Genomic DNA, 21000 nt, shown 5'->3' with positions numbered 1-21000 from the left:
AATATATTTTTTTTCTTCAATTCATAGTTATAATCTATACAAGGTGTTGTTTGGTTTTTTTTGCCTTTTTCAATACCTCTGAGTCTCATAACTCATAACATTCCATATTTTGATTTTGTTTTGAGTCTCACACTAAGCATGCTTTCAAACGTCGTACAGACCACAAGAAGAAAATGAAAAGTTAATTGAACATGATGTGCAAAATGAAGATTCATTGCCAAGTGAACTTGGTCGTAAAAATTGAAAATCTTTCATTCAATCTGCTTGATATTTCCATTTGCAGTTCTTTATTTCTTCTTTTTTAATTTTACATTGCCGCTTGGTCCAGACAAAGACTTCTATCTTGTTTGAGGTAACATAGCAGAAATGAATTTCGATTACTTATAAATCGAACATAAAAACTACTGTCCAAAGTTTTCAAATGATCGGCGATTGTTTATTTATTTCTATTGAAAGTAATGAAATAACCAGAGAATTACGCAGGTCATTCTAGGTAAAAATATCCGAAAGCGAGAGTGGACCGGCAAGCGGGAGATTTTCGGAATTTCGTCATTTGTGCATGAGACTCCCGCTCAAAACGGGAGGGTTGGTAAGTATGATGTACATATTACTTTTCATTTCAATTTGAGAATGGAAGGAAAGTTTTTATAATGTTCAACAGAAGTAGGGAATATATGTTCATGGAAGAACAGGAAACAAAATTTAATTCCTAATATAAAACAAACAAAAAATATTTTGGGCTTAAACGATGCAATCCCACCTATTTTACCCTTGATTATGGATAATCAGGGAGAATATTAGAAAACTTAAGCAAAGAACAGTGTAAAAAGTAATGTTAAAAGATTACCACTGGATTTCAACAGACAGTAGCTAGAGAGAATTTGGAATTCAAACATCTCTCCTGACCTGTTTTATTTCACAAGCTCACCTGTATTTACATTGACTTGTCTTTGTAAATAGAAAATGTGTACTCATTTCTTAATCCCATTTAGATACATTGTAAATATTTTTTTCAATATAATTGCTGATGAATTGGAAATTAAAAGTTTTCAACATTAACATACTAGGTTGAAAACACAAGGTACTATACTGAAATCAGAAAACATGATCCAACTCACGACCTTGGAAGATTCAAACTATTTTTAAAAGGAATAGATATGTTCTGTGAGTGTCACTTTGACTTCACCTTATTGAGGTTTGACTGTAAATGTTTCTTACCTGTTTTTGTGTAGACAAATTCTTTGATAGCTCAGAAATAGTTTTCTCCATTTTTATAATTTTAAGTATAGCCTCATCCTCAGCCAGCTTTCTTCTGTCTCTCTTTTCATTTTCCTGCATCCTTTTTAATTGTACTTTTAGATCCTCATTTTCATGGCGTAATTTTTTCTCAGCACCCATTAGCTAAAATCATATGGAGAATAAGCTCTCAGGCTCAATAACAATAAGATACTATAAATTCAGAAATTTGTGTGTGCATTTATTATAACAATTCTAGAACAAAGGTCACAAATGGGAGATTAATTACTGTGATTGCAGGAACTGCTGCATACAAAAAATAGTGTAAAAATTTTAAATTTTGAGTTTTAAAATTTGCAAAACCTATCCCTTCGCAATTTTTACATGGCTGAAATATCTATCCATGTCAACATTGTATCAATGGATATGTGTCTTCTTTTTAGAAGGAACAGCAGGTAGCTTTATACCTTATTTCAATAACCATACCTGAGTACTCATTATTTTTATGTATCTCCTTATAATTTCATTTACATGTAAAAGCTTATTCAATATTACAGATGATTAACCAAAAGAAAGTTTGAATTGTCAAAATCTACCGTTCTGAGTCAATAGAAAATTTGTAGCATTGCTGCCTGAGATATGTCCCACAATCCACTGTTTAAAAAAATAGATATGGCAAAAAGTATAAACTTGTTTCCTACCTCCTGGCATAAAAAATAGGATTGGTAAGCGAAATATTTTTTATCATTATATTGATTGATTGGTTGGTACCACTTTCAACACTTTTGTGCAATTTCGTGTTTCAAGTTTTTATTGGTTTTTATCATTATAAGGATATGTTCAAACAATGTTGGTGTATGTAAAACTTATTATAAACTAACCTGTGTTTTATCTCTCTGTTCCTTTGGAGCACTTTTATACATGTCTAACAGCAACTTAAGTTCTCTTTGGCTAGCTTGAGATATTCTGAAAAGAGTGAATAATGATTAGAGTACTCAAAAATTTTAAGGTTGTATCTATTTTACATACTTTTGTAGTTTTTCTTAGACTAGTAAACTTTCATTATTTTCATTTTTTACTGCTCATAAACAAATGTTTACTATACTGTGGAATCATTATAATTCATGGGATACCATTTTTTCAATGATTTGGTGGGTACATGAAAACCACGAATTTCCAAACACCTTGACTAAAATTAATTTGGCTCGTTTAATTTTCATAAAATTTTGACAAAATGTTTATTTTAACCCTTGGTCAAAAACATAAAAAATTCAAAAAAATTGAAACACACACTTTATCTGAAAAATTTCGTTGGATATATAGCACTTTGAAAAACACTAATTTTGATCATTAAGAAGCTTTCTATTTCATTAACAATAGAACCTGATTAAAAGGTTCAGCTGATTTTTACAGAGTTATCTCCCTGTAGTGTTATGTACCACCTTAAAAGTATAAATAAGAACAAATTTTCTTAAGGTTTGTATGTAGACTTTGGCAAAAACCACAAAATCAAATTATCCAGGAAAATACAATGTTTCCTCAATCCACTAAAATTGGTATTCATGAAAATACAATGTTTCCTCAATCCACTAAAATTGGTATTCATGAAAATACAATGTTTCCTCAATCCACTAAAATTGGTATTCATGAAAATACAATGTTTCCTCAATCCACTAAAATTGGTATTCATGAAAATACAATGTTTCCTCAATCCACTAAAATTGGTATTCATGAAAATACAATGTTTCCTCAATCCACTAAAATTGGTATTCATGAAAATAAATGAATCCCCAGTATAAGAAAAGCTATCAACAATCTTCAAACAGTCAATTTATTTCAGACTAGGAAACTAGAATGAAACAATTGAACTAATTTTAATGAGTTTTCAATTACATTTGATTACCTCCTCATTCTAAATTGAATTTACAAGTTACACAAATGTTTTACCTCTTAGGACTGATTACACAGTTATATTTAAAATTGGCAATATGCATATTGAAATTTTTAAGATTGATTAAGAATTCGCTAACAAGCTTTGATAATGTAGAACCCACAGATCAATCATCATGTAAATGTATTTTCATATCTTTATGTGTTAATCGTCAACTCTATTAGACAATGAAATACAAGAACTAATAAAATGCTTCGCTGGGCGCAGCTTGATACGACCGCAGATGTCGAACCCTGAACAGTTGGGGCAAGTATGGACACAACATTCAAGCTTGATACAGCTCTGAATTTGGATTGTGATTAAATATTTGACACAGCATAGGTTTCTGACACAGAAAGAATGTGGTCTAAGAACTTCATTTTTTTTAATTTACCTATTATGGTCCAATGTCCAAAATCAAAATACATGGCTAGATTCAGCATATCAAAGAACCCCATATATTCAATTTTTGTTGAAATCAAACAAAGTTTAATTTTGGACCCTTTGGACCTTAATGTAGACCAATTTAAAAAACAGGACCCAAAATTAAAAATCTAAAAACACGGTTAGATTTGGCATATCAAAGAACCCCAATAATTCAATTTTTGTTAAAATCAAAATAAGTTTAATTTTGGACCCTTTGGACCTTAATGTAGACCAATTTAAAAAACAGGACCCAAAATTAAAAATCTAAAAACACGGTTAGATTTGGCATATCAAAGAACCCCAATAATTCAATTTCTGCTGAAATCAAACAAAGTTTAATTTTGGACCCTTTTGACCTCAATATGAACCAATTTGATAGCGGGCCCACAAAATAAAAAATCTAAATACATGGTAAGATTCAGCATATCAAAGAACCCCATATATTCAATTTTTGTTGAAATCAAACAAAGTTTAATTTTGGACCCCAATTTGGACCAACTTGAAAATTGGGCCAAAAATCTAAAATCTAAATACATGTTTAGATTCAGCATATCAAAGAACCCCATATATTCAATTTTTGTTGAAATCAAACAAAGTTTAATTTTGGACCCCAACTTGGACCAACTTGAAAACTGGGCCCATAATCAAAAATCTAAACACATGTTTAGATTCAGCATATCAAAGAACCCCAAGAATTCAATTTTTGTTAAAATCAAACTAAGTTTAATTTTGGACCCTTTGGACCTTAATGTAGACCAATTTAAAAACGGGACCCAAAATTAAAATTCTAAATACACGGTTAGATTTGGCATATCAAAGAACCCCAATAATTCAATTTTTGATGAAATCAAACAAAGTTTAATTTTGGACCCTTTTGACCTCAATATGAACCAATTTGATAGCGGGTCCACAAATAAAAAATCTAAATACATGGTTAGATTCAGCATATCAAAAAACCCCAAGAATTCAATTTTTGATGAAATCAAACAAAGTTTAATTTTGGACCCTTTTGACCTCAATGTGGACAAAGTTGATAACGGGGCCCAAAAATCAAAAATCTAAATACATGGTTAGATTCAGCATATCAAAGAACCCCATATATTCAATTTTTGTTGAAATCAAACAAAGTTTAATTTTGGACCCCGATTTGGACCAACTTGAAAACTGGGCCCATAATCAAAAATCTAAATACATGTTTAGATTCAGCATATCAAAGAACCCTAAAAATTCAATTTTTGTTAAAATCAAACTAATTTTAATTTTGGACCCTTTTGACCTTAATGTAGACCAATTTGAAAACGGAACCAAAAATTAAGAATCTAAATACACGGTTAGATTCGGCATATCAAAGAACCCCAATAATTCAATTTTTGATGAAATCAAACAAAGTTAAATTTTGGACCCTTTGGACATCAATGTGGACCAATTTAAAAACGGGGCCCAAAATCCAAAAACTTAATACACGGTTAGATTCAGCATATTAAAGAACATCAAGAATTCAAGAATAAAACCCCATTGAAATTGATCAAGAAATAAGCAATTTATACGAAGTATCTTCTTTTGCACAATACTGTGCAATTGAATATTTCTTGCTATTGTGCAATACTGTACAATTGACAATTTCTTGCTATTGCGCAATATTGTGCTATTGGATATTTCTTGCTATTGCGCAATACTGTGCAATTGAAGATTTCTTGCTATTGCGCAATACTGTGCAATTGAAGATTTCTTGCAATTGTGCAATACTGTGCAATTGAAAATTTCTTGCTATTGCACAATACTTATTATATAATAATTTACACATCCTGTTTGGTGTGTATCTCCTACCATATCATTATTATTTGCTTTTAAATATTAATCAGAAATAACCAACTTAAAATGGAAAATTTTAAAAGAAAAAAAAAAGGAAAAAAAGAAAAAAAAAGAAAAAAAAAAAAAATCCCCCCCCCCAAATTTTTTGAACCCCCTTATGATTCATCACCCCCAAACTCAATCCCAGCCTTCCCTTTGTGGTATGGTACCTTGCAGTACAATTTCAGAGAGATCCATACACTTGAACACAAGTTATTGTCTGGAAACTAGAAAAATGCTTATTTTTGGCCCCTTTTTGGCCCCCAATTCCTAAACGTTTCGGGCAATTACCCCCAAACTCAATTCCAGCTTTCCCTTTGTGATATGGAACCTTGTAGTACAATTTCAGAAATATCCAAACACTTACACACAAGTTATTGTCATGAAACTAGAAAAATGCTTGTTTTTTGCCCCTTTTTTGGCCCCTAATTCCTAAAATTTTGAGGCAATTACCCCCAAAATCAATTACAGCCTTCCCTTTGTGATATGGAACCTTGTGGTACAATGTCAGAGAGATCCATACACTTACACACAAGTTATTGTCTGGAAGTTACAAAAATGCTTATTTTTGGCCCCTTTTTGGCCCCTAATTCCTTAACTGTTGGTACCATAACCCCCAAAATCAATCCCAACCTTCCTTTCGTGGTATTGAACCTTATGGTAAAATTTCATGGAGATCCATTCACTTAAACTAAAGTTAGAGTGCGAAAACCAATGTGTCTTCGGACGACGCCGGACGACGCCAGACGACGACGACGACGACGACGACGACGACGACGCCAACGTCATACCAATATACGACCAAAAAATTTTCAATTTTTGCGGTCGTATAAAAAAATCCTACTTTAGTTGAGTTCTCAATTCTTTTATAACTTCTATATCAGTTTTGCCTTTCTCTCTGTATTCAAATTCATCTTTGTCATCATCTTTATCTTGAGAAGAAGAAGATGTTAGTTCAGGAGTATCTGTTTTAGTTGGAGTTCCTGGTGTTTTTGGTACAGATGGCGTTGCTGCAATTCCTTCCCCTTCTTTAATACCAGATGTATTCTGGGAATTTTTAGCACTGTTTTCTGCTGATTTTTGTTCAGCTGCTGCAACCTCTGCCTTCAACTAGATTATGAAGAAAAACTAATTTGAACATTTTAATACCAACAACATGAATATAATTTTTACAACAAAATAAAACATCCTTTTTTTTCTTCGATAATGGTTAAAGTGACGCCACCAAAATTCAACTTGATCTGTGTTTTGTGGTAATGAGCATTGTGTATAAGTTTCATAACATTTGGTTGAGGCAAACTTAAGTTAGAGAAGTGAAACTAAAAATTTTGCATTTTTTTTTCCATTATCATTATCCAAAACAAAACTGGTCGCCATAATGTAACCAAGTGTGTTGAAGGTGGTGATAAACAATGAAAATTAATATTTTTTGGGTATATGTCAGTGATTAATTTGTGAGTGCATTATGTTCGAAGAGCAGACAAAGCGGTATAATAATTAGTAAAATTCATCATGGTTAGATGTATCTTTGAAGGACCCAAGCATGGTAGTTCAAGAAAAGTGGTATATTCCATGTATACATGTAGAAATGTAGTTTTTTTTCAACTATATAAAAAAAAAATTTCAACTCAAACTTGATCTTGATGTTTATCCATATAACATAAATCAAAGTGCTTGTAAGCACTGAAGGGTAAAGATTGCTTTAATTTAACAGTGGAAATATAATTTAATATTGCATTGTATAAAGCATTGGTTGTAGTTGATTCAACTACAATTCTGGAAAAAGGAAGATAACTCCAATTTTAACAATGACATCATTGATATTTTTAGAACAGATATTAGATTCCTGCACATTGCACAAGTTATGTAATTTTCTTGACAAGTATAACATGATTTTGTAACTTGAATATTTGAGCATATATATCATTGATAAATTTCTGGAAATGTTCATGGCTAGGATGTATAGAATGTTATGATCAATGCACTATATTTTGTGATACTCAAAAGTAGTGATAAACCTTGGAAGATTTAGATATTAAGTCAGTACCATAGGGTTTTGATTGCATGAAATGCAATCTTTACCCAAAAATCTATGATTAATATTTCATTTGTGAAAACGCCAGAGAGTAAGAACTTTTAAAGAACTCAAATAAATGCTGAATATCCATATGTTTTTTTCGTACATATTAACAAATAAAACAACAATTAAATATGAAAGAATGAACTCATTAAATTTTGCATGTTCAGTGATTCACTACCAGACTAAAAGTCTGAACTTAACTGCCACCAGAAGTTTTGACCAAAGCTGTTATGTACCTTGTTTAGTTCTGTCAATGTTTCCTTATATCTTCTTCTATTTCTACTGGACTCTGCCTTCAACTGTTGGTTATGTTTCTGTAAACTTTGTATAAGATTCCTCATCTCCTGATTAATAGGTCCTACAAGGTAAAATAAAAAATGTTGATCTTTGTTCTTATGTTGTGCTATTACCTCACTGTCCCAGGTAACAAGATTACAGGAGGGTTGAGTGCTAAAAAGCATCTCTAAACAATACTTCATTCTTTATGTGCCTGTCCCAATTCAGGGGCCAGTAATTTGGTGGTTGTCCTTGTTTGCTGTCTGCCATATTTGTGTTTCATTTATTGTTTTAGCATAAATCATGCTGTTGGTTTTAATCATTTTCCATTTTGTCATGCCTTTTATTGCAATGAGGCTTTCAAGATGTCAATCACATCATATACGGTGGATTAATCTTTATTCATTAGATACCAATTTTCATGGATTATGTGGGAACCACAAATTCTAATATTAAGGTGGTACCTAACACTACAGGGAGATAACTCTGTAAAATCAGCTCAACGTTTTAATTATGTTGTATTGTTAAGGAAATATTAAGCTTCTCAATGATTAAAATAAGTGTTTGTCAAACTGCTATATATCCAATGAAATTTTTCCGAGAAAGTGATTGGTTCAAGTTTTTTGAAATTTTTATATTTTTTTCAAGGGGTCAAAATAAATATTTTGTCAAAATTTTATGAAAATGAAACGAGCCAAATTAATTTTAGTCAAGGTGTTGGGTACCACCTTAAGCAAATTAAAAATTTCCTATAAAATGTATGAACACTTTGCAATACAAACAAATCAAATATCCACAAAAATATAAGTTTCGATCACTCCACGAAAATAAATGAATCAACAGTAACTTGCAAAGAAATCTAACAATTACTGACATAATTTTACCAACATATCTCATCGTAAATTGTTTCATTGGAAACAATCAGTCCATTATGAGGTGCTTCACATAAAAAATGGTCAAATATGGAAGAATATTATCATGATGATTTTGATTAGTTTTACAGTCTTTTATACCTGTTTGTTCATTCTGAGCTAATGTTTGCTCAAATTCAATCCTCAACATTTCATATTCCTTTCTAACTTGAGCTAAGGCATCCTCTAACTGTATACATTCTGCTCTCAATCTTTTCTGGGAATCTAATTCATCACTCTAAAATATAAAGAACATTTATTTGTTACATACAGTGATTTCACTGGCGCTCATAGTTTGCCATTTACAAAACGATTTTCAAAATAATTAAAGTATTTCTGATCAGTTTCGTCACTTAAATTTGTTAAAGATGGATAAAATAAATGTGGATAGTGTCCACATGTGGACACAGATGATGCCCCGCTTGCATAGCATATAGTTATAAAGGGACATAACTGAAGAACGGTAAAAGTGACGCTACCCAAATTTGAACTTGATCTGAGTTTTGTGGTAATAAGCATTCCGTGTAAGTTTCATAACATTTGGTTGAGACAAACTAAAGTTAGAGAAAGGAAACGAAAAATTCAGCAATTTTTATGTTTATAAAGGAACGTAACTCAAGAATGGTAAAAGTGTTCTCACCAAATTATGTAGTAATAAGCATTGTGTATAAGTTTCATAACATTTGGTTGAGGCAAACTAAAGTTAGTAACGGAAACAAAAAATTTGAACTTGATCTTATTTTTGTGGTAATGAATATTGTGTATAGGTTTCATAATGTTTGGTTGGGGCAAACTTAAGTTACAGAATGGAAACTAAAAATTTTGCAATCTTTCGATTTATAAAGGGGCATAACTCAATAATGGTTAAAGTGACACTACCCAAATTCAACTTGATCTGTGCTTTATCAGTGGAAGTCAAAATTAAACATTGAATTGTATAAAGCATTGATTGTAGTTGATTCAACTATAATCATGGACAAAGGAAGATAACTCCAATTTTAAAACTTACTTGATATTTAGAAGAAAATAAAAATTTTGCAATTTTTCCATTTATAAAGGGGCATAACTCTAGAATGGTTAAAGTGACGCCACCAAAATTCAAATTTGATCTGTGTTTTGTGGTAATAAGCATTGTGTATAAGTTTCATAACATTTTGTTGAGGAAAACTCAAGTTAGAGAAAGGAAACCAATTTTGGGACGTACGTACGGACAGACAAGGGTAAAACTTAATGCCCCCACTGCTACGGCGGGGTCATAAAAATTGTACCAATTTTTACCAGGCAATATGTTTATGACAAGTTTAGGATCCCAAGCTTATTAACAGTCACAACAGGAGTCATAACTTTTTTTGTTTTAGGTAATCCCCTTATCTAATGGGTTATTAGTGATACTCAAAATTAATTCATATAAATAGAATTTGTCAGTTGGCATTTCGATTGGAATAAATTTTTCAAACGACCACATAATTTGCTATGGTTTCTGTAGTTTCGTGATAAAAACGTAATCTACTGAAAGATGAAAACTGAAATGATGAAAACTAAAATAAACTCATTAGAAAACTAATTCGGTTATTTTTTTTTATCAGATGTTCTTTGGTATTCGCCTGCCCACACTGCGCTCCTATCATGTTAAGCTGCTACCCAAGAAAGGTAGGTTTTCACGCAAAAGTGACAAAAGCCCTTAAAATCCTAGCTTAAACCCGGATAAAGTATTTATATACGTAAAATAGGGAATTTTTCAATACCTCAAGCTGTTCTAAATGACGTAGATGTGTATTTTTGCTGGTCATTAATAGATTCCTAGTCTCACTCAATGATGTCCTGATCTGTAATGCATCGTTATACAACACAGAGAACTGAGACTGTAAACACTTATACTCTGTAGTATCTACGATAACTTCCTCTGGAAGATGCATAAGCTGAAAAAGTCAAAAATTATCAAAATTATTAAAATATAAAAGCATGAAATTTATATTAAGCTTTAACAAAGTATCAGGGGGAGACAATTAATTTGAATGACGATTAATAAAGAACTGGAAAATATGGAAACAGCATAATAAAGATCTGCTATGTCTTGACACCATAAACCAAGGAATTGTTAAAATACAGACATAACATAATAAAGAACTGTTGAAATTTTACATAGAATTCTTGATGACTTATAAATAATTTCTCAATATGGTTATATCTGCATTCAGGTTTTTTTCCTATCAATTCTCATTTACAATGATTTTGAAATAAAGATCCACTATTGATATGGAAGTCCTGATGAAATATCTTTATGCTGGTCCTTTTCATGCTATACTGGGCTTTAAAGGTTTTCAGTACTTGTTTACTGATATACTGTATACCAGGTTATAATTGTGTTGGGTTTTGTTCATGGTTCAGGCCTAATATGGGCCAGTTCAATTTTCACTGTGATCATTTTCCCTGATTCAGAGCTTTGTGCAATGCATTTAAATTGACAGTGAATTATTCACCTAGAGTAAATTTTGAGGCAAAATATCCCCTGCCAAAAATTGGACATACTCAAAAATTTCCTGGTACATAATATTTTTCTTGTCTTTTGCAAAACTGACTCACTTTGCATATTGTTACTCCATTGAACTTTGGTATACAATACTAGTTATTTCATTTCTAATATTCTTAATTGTAATTTTTCTTTAGCTTATGGATTTATAGTTACAATTAATTGACAGAAGATATTAAGGAATACATTTTTCCAAGTGTTACAATGCTTACATCCATTTTTAGTTTTTCCATTTCTTTTAATGCTTCCTGATGCTCACTAGTCAATTTTTCAAGTTCTGACAGACGATTGGTTGATATCTCTTTGAATTCTTCTAATTCATTGTACATTTCATCAAACTGAAAAAAAATACATAAATAAGATAAGTATACATATTTTTAAGTATGTGTATTGGAAAATATTTTTTTTTAAACATACATGTACATCAATAAATCATACAAGTCCTTACCCACATATGAATAGTTTGACCCTTAACTGAACTAACAACTACATATATAACTGAAGAAAAGTAAAAGAAATGCAAAATTTTAACAAATAAAAGTGGTTTTTAATTTTGTGTTACTGCTTACCCCTCCTTGAGAAACTGAGTCCAACCCCCAGTTTTTAATGGGATTGTTGTTACTAAGTCTTTGGTTTGTCTGTGTATTGTTTTGTTTTTTTTGTCTTTCCATTATTTTTATCTTTGGCCATCGTGTTGTCTGTTTTGATAGAACTTGAGATTGTTGATTGCCCCTTTGCTATCTCTTTTTATATTTTTTGGGGTAAGCAGACCATTGAATATCATTAAGTAAAGGTAAAACAAAACATGACATCTTGACTTTATTTAAATGTCATTTCTTGATGGGTTGCTGTCTCATTGATTTATCTTTCTCTCAATTTTGAACTCTAAATGGGATCTACTAGATCTTGCAGTAATCTTTACCTTTTTCTTAGAAACTCCGGTAATTTTCCTTCCACTCTCTTCCTGTATGACACCAGTATCTTCATAACTTTGTATCTTCTGTAAAGCCTCAGCCAGATGTCTGTCTAGACGTAAAGCTCTCTCATCAGCCTTCTCAAAGTTATATTCTAAATCATCCATCTTGTTATTCAGTTCAGCAATCTCGGTTTCAGCTGCTGTCAACTTGTCTTGAGATTCTGTTACCTAGGGAACAATGTATTAAAACTAAAATTAATTCTGTTACCAAGACAATTTCAACAAAATGGGGCATAAAAAATTACTTCAATGATATCAAGATTCTTTGAACATACAAACAAGTAAATTGTTCTGTATGCATTTCAAGAAATTCATCAACAACTTAGGGGAATTAACTCTGTATTTAACCTCATAGTTGTCTCTTGTACATCATTCATAGTATACCAAAATATAATTTCTCGTGGTATCTGTTTGTTGGATCATGGTCCTGTCTATCCAATTCTGATCTACATTTATCTTTTGCATCTACTTTCAAGGCAGTCTGGCTCATTTAATGACACAATAATTTTTAGAGTATGATCGATGAAAACATCATAATGTCATTAAAAAAGAAGTTAATATATTTGACATATATTCAATCGTGTTTATATAAACATCATATCACTATTTTCAAAAATTTAGTTTTGATTTTTTTTATGTGATAATTTTTCTTATCCCACTACTCTAGTGAAATGGGTTTTTCTCACAGTAGTGTATAAAGAGAATGTATGAAATCATGAGCCTATGTCATTGATGTTTCCTAGGAAAACAGCGATAAAACAGATTATCAATGGTCTTTCAAACTCAAGGATGTTTCTTGTCTTCATCTCATCTCAGGGCTGTGGCCCTTCAGTGAGATTGTAGGGAGAAATACCCTCTGGTTTGAAAAAACATTGATAATCTATAAATCCAATCCAATACCTATCATACAGGTAGATGATCTATTTACCTGTAATGAATGTTCATGGTGTTTCTTGTGTAAGTCTGTCACTATTCTATGCAGACGCTTATTTTCTTTTTGTAACTCTGTCATTTCATCACTGACTGTATCCCTAAGTGATAACATGTCTTCTGCTTCATTCATTTCATCTTTGGGTTCAGATGGTTCTTCTGGTTTTTCCTTTTTTACCTGTTGACCTTGAGAATCACCTTAAATTAAATTAGCACGCCAGTTCAAATCTACAACATTTAGTCTGACAATAAAAGAATATCAAACCTGAAGATTATGACTGTTTTTTTAATTTAAAGTCTAACATATGATTAAAGTATGAAAAGTGAACATAATGTTTTGCTAATTGTTGAAGGCCGTACGGTGACGTTGTTAACTTCTGTGTCATTGGGTCTCTGGTGGAGAGTTGTCTCATTGGCAATTATACCATATCTTCTTATTTTTATAATTACCATGTCACTGAATGGTCTGCAATAATTAGCACAAACCTATTCTGTATTAAAATAAGCTATAAAAATTACCAAGATCATATAACAAAGTAAAAAATTTAGTAAAAAACTAATTACAAATATAAAGGAAGATAATGTTACAATTAGACTGTGGCTTGTGCATTATGCAATTACAAATGTCTGTATGTAGATTAAAAAAAAAATCCTCACACATGTCACAGGTAATATGAAATCTTTTCAAAATACTGTTAACATAGATATTTGCATGATTTGAATGCATAAACTTTTTGCACAGTGGTTAATGATGAGTGCACATTTCCCATCAAAATTGTTAATTTGCACTAACTTGGAATATTTATACATTTTGCATGATTGCTAAAAAAACGTTAATAACCAGGCTTCAAAAAATTCCTTGATTACAGTTTTAACCAATTGTCTACCATACTATTATAGAATTACCTGCTCCTTCCATATCAGGTTTTACATCACCATCTCCTTTTTCCATTTTCTTTTCTTCTCCTGTTTGCTGATCGTCATTCTCTGTCTTCATGTCTTCCTTTTTAATGTCAATATCTTTCTTCTCTTTCTTAATATCTGATTCTTTCTTAATGTCTGTATCTTTCTTCAATGTCCCCAGTTCTAGAGCCTCCTTAGCATCTTTCTCTACTTTTTCTTGTATAGACTTATGGAGTTTTTCATTTCTCTGTAGCAGCCTGTCAAAAGCTTGCAGTAATTTACCAATAGCACGTTTGGAGAATTCCACCCTCTGTCCAAGTTTCTGTTCCAACTCTTGTTTGTCCCATGTTGACAGCAGGGTAAGGAATGCTTTTGTTTCATCACTTTCATCTGAAATAATTTTCAGTTTTCTAACACATAAGAACATGAGCACAAAACATAATCATCTTATCAAATACATGTACTAGCAAATAATAATTGGGACTTTCTTCTAGCTAGACTTCATCGAAAGATTTTTTAATATTTGTTTTTTTATTATTTTATTTTTTTCTGTTCTTGTTCTTTTTAATCTAACAAGCTTTTTTTGAGTAAATGTAGACAATAGGCATATTTTTTCAAAAATTATTTTCTTTGATTTTAAATTGAGGTTTTCCATAAACAAATGTATGGGGGTCAGAAGGCACTCTTTATTCAACCCTGCCATGCATAAAATTTTATTTGGTTATTGCATATAATTGTTAAGACTATCTGTCTAAAATAACCACCACCCATCAAATTTTAATAAAACTGCATTCTGACACTCCCATTCAATTAATTCTGATTAATTTAGGTGAACCATGAATTTAAGTGTTAACCAAAGTACAAATTTCCTATAGGCTAGTATGCAGATTTTTGCAAAACCACAAAATCAAGTATCTACAAAACATATTTTTATTCTTCAATCAACGAAAATTGGTACCATCAAAAATAATCCACAGTATATGTTTTTAGGAAATTTGAAAGAAAATTATTATTAGAATTGAAATTGCATGTTGTAATTAATACATGCTAATTCAATACCATTATTTTTTGCAATTATGTATATAATGTAATGTAACTATTGGTCACTTGTGATACCCATGCTACAATCCCTGGGTAAACATCAGTTAATAAGTGATGCATGTGAAAAGGCATCATCCAGTATAGCATGCTCACATGAAGCTTGATACTGAATTTCAGGAAGCTCTGATTTGTAGTTCCTGAGATACATTTTTGTAAATGGGACCAAAATTTCATGGAACAGACTGGCGGATTAAGGAGGAAAACCAGTATAACCTCTCCTACTAAAAATACATATACCACTGTTTTTCAACGCAAGGCCAAGGATTGTGATATTTTGTGAATTATTTAACCTTATTTCCATTGGATATTAGTACTTATGCATTATCTTTGTTTCTTGTTTGCATAATATTTCAATTGAAAGATCTAATCGTACTTTTTGTTTCATCTTCATCTGCAGTTTCTGCATCAAACCTCTGTAATAGAACTCTCACATCTTCATCTAACTGTAAGTAAAACAATACATTTATTTCTAGATATACTGCAATTAAGAATTGATATTCACAAGTGATAAAATGACAAGCATTCCAATAAGCTTTCATCAAAATGTACAAATTATATTTAAGGAAAATGGTGTACAGAAAATCTGAAAACTGATATTTTTTTCAAAATAATAAAAAATTAATTTTAAAGTAACACTTTAACAATTTTTGTACACATTTACATTCTTTATGATGTAGCTCACTATTTTATATTGGTTCTACTGTCACTGTATTATGGTTTTGATTGAGTAGTTTTTTGCAGATGTGTTGGGTCTTTTATTGTATTCTAGTCAGTCAACAAACCAATAAGCTGGTCAATAACTTTTGTAATTTCATAATAATTTGACCATCAGAATAAAACAATTCTGTCCAGTCACTCAAGTGTCAGTGCAGAGAATGGTTGTTAATTTTGATGCTCAGTGTTCTACTGGTCTGCTGGCATACATCTGTACTTGTGTCGAAAATTCAAAGCACACAATAAAAACTTAACCATAAACAGGGGACAGGATCGATTTGAACATTATAGTTTGGTAAGTCAGAGCCAAAAAAAAACATACATATCTTTGGAGTTAACTTTCTTACCTGATTCCAGTAACGATTTACTATCATCAACACAGCATCATCAGTTCTCTGTCTGAACTCTAACTGTTCAATTCTCTTTCTTAATTCTTCTTCAGCTCTCTTTCTCTGTTCAATTCTCTCAGCTAACTTCTTGTTTTGAAATGCTAGCACTTTTTTATCTAGTTCTTCCTGTAAAGAGATTATAAATAATTTATATATAATATAAAAAAATTAAGATGATCAATAGTTTCAAGTTTGTCATACAAATTGTACATAAAGTACTGAAAAATCTTAAATACATGAAAAAGTAACCATAAATATGATAAAAATAACTTTTTTAACTTTTTGAAAGTGGATTTAAAATGCATACTTATTTTAACTTACATTTCTACAGAGATCATATTTCTGTAGCAATATACAACTTTAATAATACAGTGACCTATACATGCTATAGTTGCTAACATTTACATCACTTGGTCTCGGGTGAATAGTTGTCTCATTGGAAATCATACCACATTTTCTTATTTAATAGTCATAGTGAATGATATCTCTTATACAAAGGTAATGTTAGCATTGTAGGAGAATCACATTTTGTCCTCTGTTTTGATAGGACTAATGACTTTTATTTATTAAAGCAATTTACACTTAAACAGGGCCTAATCTAGGATTTTGGAGAGGGAGAAGTGACTTCTCCTTCCATGAGAGAGAAGGGAGAAGTGGTCAATTTCTTTGAGAAGTGAGATTCCATTACCGTTTCGGTTGCATAGTTTTCTCGTGCTTATCACTACGGAAATTGTTTTAACTGCAATAAAAAATATACTTGCAGTTTTTTTAATGTTATTGTTAAAAATGTATATATAGAAAGTTCTTAATAAAAAGGTTTAAACAATATAGTTGTTATTTATTCTTTGATACTATTTGTACTGTCAACTTGAATTTAAGTTTAAATAAAATTTGTTGCTTGGGACATGAGGGAGTAGCCTAGTAATATTATGATGCATTAAATTCATGTACATCTGCCTCAATTTATTTTTTAAATATCCAGAAAAATATGACTCCCAGTTTACCTGATGAATTTCACATGACTGGGAATTTAATTTATATCACCACTTTAATATTATTTTGTAAAACATTATCGAATGTCCAGGACATCATGTTACATGTAATTGTAAATTGAGATTCTCGTTAAAGATTGTAAGCATATAAATGAAAATGTCTGTCAATCACATATTAATTAACCAATACAGAGCTAATTTCTATCATTTTTTAAAGACATCTTCCCTATCAACGAAATTGTCGTGAAAAAAAAATCCACTGCTGATCACATCTGGTCGAGTGTCGTTTGTTTGCAATCAAATTATTCATCAGCTGTCTTTCTATCTTTTATATTTCAATTTTTATTCAATGAATATAATAAATATACCGTTAATTCCCACCCTTAACCCACTGAATAGTACAATTTGATCAACTCGTAATAAATAAAAATAAAACAAATCAGCTGAGTGATTACGCAACATCCTCAGATGAAAATCATCGTAAAATGATAACTTTAACAGACGGTCAGTTTTCCGTTTGAATAGTTTTGAATGTTATATCCAAGGATGTTCAAAGTCGCCGTTGTATTAATTGAATTTGATCGTCGACAGTATCAGTCCTGGGTCGTTTCGAAAATCTCGATTTTCCTTGTCAGTCGCCTTTTTTTTTTTACCTGGGAGACTTGTAATTCACAAGTTGCCTCCCTTTTACTGATTTTCATAGCCATTTGACTTCACCATGAAGTCAGTCGGCTGGCGATATTTAGCAATTTTCAAAATTCTTTGGCGACTTAAATCGTCATTTCGCCGGCAAGATTATGGCCTACTTAAATTAAATTGTCATGTCAGTGGAAATCCATTCACATATACATGCACATAACTATAAATGTAAACCATGTAAACAGAAATGTTGTACTTGTCTATGAGACAGAACCCCCAAAGACACATAAACATTGGGAGAAGTTGACCATAAACTACTGCTTTTATTTACAAATTGTCTAGATAGGTAATAGATAGGTTTGGAAGTACAAATGTAAAACTGGTTAAATCCTCCCACATGTTATGCCAGTACAAAGGCAAGCTATCTGATTCATGTGTTATTCATAGGTGTTGGTCTTTGTCTTTTTTCCAGCGTAGTTGGGTGTTGGTGTTGTCTGTCGCACAGTCCAATATTTTTGGTATTTCCTGTTACTGTGGATTCATTTATTTTCGTCATTACCAATTTTTGTGGATAGCAGAAAAATAATATTTACATTGATATTTGAATTTTTGGAATTGCTAGTCTGCATATAAGCCTATTGAAAATTGGGACATGTAAATTCATGGTTCATCTAAACATACAAAATCAACAAAAAATTGATATCCCATGAATAATTATGAATCCACAGTATCCTTTTTATGCATTATGTGTATTGTTATAGATTCTATGGACTAAACATGACCATAACTGGAATAAAATAAATATTTTCAGTTTTAAAACACTGTCATCGAGACGTATGACACATCTTGATTTTTAAAATTTATCAACAATGCATTGACACTTTTTCTATGCATTTCTTTCATCAAAAACAATTTCTATTGCAGAATTACTACTGGTTAAAAAAAATTTTGTTGGCGACTACCATATGAAGTTTGTATTCATGTTTGATAAATAATAACATTCTTATTAAATCCAGTAACAATATTTCATGTTTATTCAGGAAAATGTATGTGTATGTAAGTGCATGTATCTGCTAGCTGCATACATCTACACTGATCATGGAGTGTTTTAAAAAAAATAGCAAAGTATGTTAATTGACCAGGTAAAATATATGATAAATACCAGATTTCCAACAGTTCCAAGATTGATTGGTTGCAAGGTAGCATGTTTTTTCTTCACTGGTGGCTCTCCAGAGCTATTGCCCTGGTCCTCTGCTGGCCTCTTTGTAGCCATTCAACAGGTTTGTATTACAGTTCACACTACATCATTTCTATAAAATTATAAATAATTTTTTATTAATGTTCAATATTAATTTTTTAAGAATTTGTATTACATTGATGTCAGGTTTTCTTTTGAAATATCATAGGGTTGGCAGATCAGGATTTTAACAAGTTTAATGTAGCCAACTTTTTCAGTCAAAATCATATTTTAATACAGAAAACAATTGTGGTTACACCGAGTGAGGTATTATAAATCCACCATTCACCATTTGCAATAGTGTGTTTGCCAATTTCTGTAACGAGACCCATTTTATGGTTGTCTCCCTTAAGAGGGAAATAAATTTTCATCGACTACAAAGAGCTAGTGGAAAGAGCAAATTTGTGTGTGTGTAATGCATGTAACCTTTAACTTTTTCAAATCTTTTAATTACATTTTAATTTTTGTTAAGGTAAAAACGTTTTGATACCAGATGTTATTTTTCACTAAAAATTGGTCAGAACACTTATATGTCACTTTCAACTTATCATGCTTGTGTGGAGAAGCCCAGTTTGTCCCTGTATAGAACCGTCTAGAATTGACAAAGGGAAATCATTTGTGTTAAAAAGTGTGTTATAACAGATTCAAATAAGTAATTGGCAAATGGATTATTGTCAATGAACAAAATGAATGTGGTTTTGATCAATTTTTAAAACGATGAGATAGTGGTTGCAACAAATTATATGTTTGTGAAAGTTCTCATCAAAACATTATAGTCAGAGCTCAAAATTAGAAATGTCAGGAAACCAATAACACATATTGTGATGGTTCATTCCTATTAGTTGCAGCCTAACCAACATGACGGATGGAGGCCTTGTGCTCTATGAACCGATTTGGCCACATCCCCATCTAGTCTTCAACTGGAAAACTACTATTTGTGATCACAAATTTTACAGGTAAATCCGTAAACCAATGTCTTATGATTGGACCAACTACCCAACATCTTAGAATGTATCACAAAGACTCTTTTTGTCAGTACATAACAGTCCAACAATCATACAGGCACAAAACCTTAACCCTCTTGCTGCCGAGTTTTTTTCTTGCTTTGTCGCGCCAAAAGCATCTTGACGTTTCATATCTGTGACGTTACAAAACTTGTGCCTCTCTGTAGAACAGCGCTTTCCCGCCGTCCATAATTTTTCCCGCGTCAATGTAGCCGTAATTATGAAAAGCGATGTAAAAGTAATTTTATGAAAACTATTGCTCTAAGATTGTTATAAACGATGTTTTTAATACAATATTATTTAAAAATACAACTTTTAACCTTGCAATAAAGTTTTTTTTATCTTTCTTGTCTTTAAAAAAAATGCAAATAATATAAACGTATTTACACTTATGGTATTTAGCTATATTTTGCCTCCGAATGACCTTAGATCTACTCCGAATCACCTGTTGACGTCAGGCAACAATCACTTTTTGATTGTGACGTCAAATGTTTTGAATTATGATGTCAAAGTTTACGGGAACCTGTGTGATTTTACGTAATGGCGGACAAATTTGCATACAAGTGTAAATACGTCTATACCCATTGATACTAGCTTTATAAGCGCTTTTGTTTTATCTTTGTAAAGTGAAATGCATAACTGATTCTTAACCACCTCTAAAATATTAAAATATATTTATCCTTGTTATCCGATTATCTTGTTATAATTGATAAATACAGTAAAAATATCTCTCAAATAATTATATAAACAAAACAACGGCCCCCAATAAAAATTAAAATAAAAACAATGCGTGTACAATAAAAATAAATAAAAACTCCGAGCAGCCGATTCTATGAACTACTTCTTGTTGTAAAGTATCAAACGTGTCAGATTAA

At 31.3% G+C, this 21000-nt stretch overlaps 1 protein-coding gene across 1 annotated transcript in view; it reads right to left on the bottom strand.

Annotated features, from left to right (window-relative positions):
• Positions 1-21000, bottom strand: part of LOC127711128 (E3 ubiquitin-protein ligase Bre1-like) — a 29903-nt gene that overhangs the window by 7298 nt on the left and 1605 nt on the right. Inside the window, exons 2-14 of the mRNA XM_052217078.1 lie at positions 19047-19194; positions 16212-16379; positions 15524-15593; positions 14053-14439; positions 13145-13344; positions 12163-12384; positions 11453-11578; positions 10456-10629; positions 8813-8948; positions 7760-7881; positions 6288-6553; positions 2118-2202; positions 1219-1401 (exon numbers count right to left, since the gene is read on the bottom strand). Of these exons, the coding sequence (XP_052073038.1) occupies positions 1219-1401; positions 2118-2202; positions 6288-6553; positions 7760-7881; positions 8813-8948; positions 10456-10629; positions 11453-11578; positions 12163-12384; positions 13145-13344; positions 14053-14439; positions 15524-15593; positions 16212-16379; positions 19047-19157 (2250 nt within the window). The 5' untranslated portion in view covers positions 19158-19194. The remainder of the gene's footprint in view (positions 1-1218; positions 1402-2117; positions 2203-6287; positions 6554-7759; positions 7882-8812; positions 8949-10455; positions 10630-11452; positions 11579-12162; positions 12385-13144; positions 13345-14052; positions 14440-15523; positions 15594-16211; positions 16380-19046; positions 19195-21000) is intronic.

This window comes from Mytilus californianus, unplaced genomic scaffold (assembly GCF_021869535.1).
Source record: "Mytilus californianus isolate M0D057914Y unplaced genomic scaffold, xbMytCali1.0.p SCAF_8, whole genome shotgun sequence".
NCBI classification, from domain to species: Eukaryota; Metazoa; Mollusca; class Bivalvia; order Mytilida; family Mytilidae; genus Mytilus; species Mytilus californianus.
This window is presented reverse-complemented; position numbering and strand designations above follow the sequence as displayed.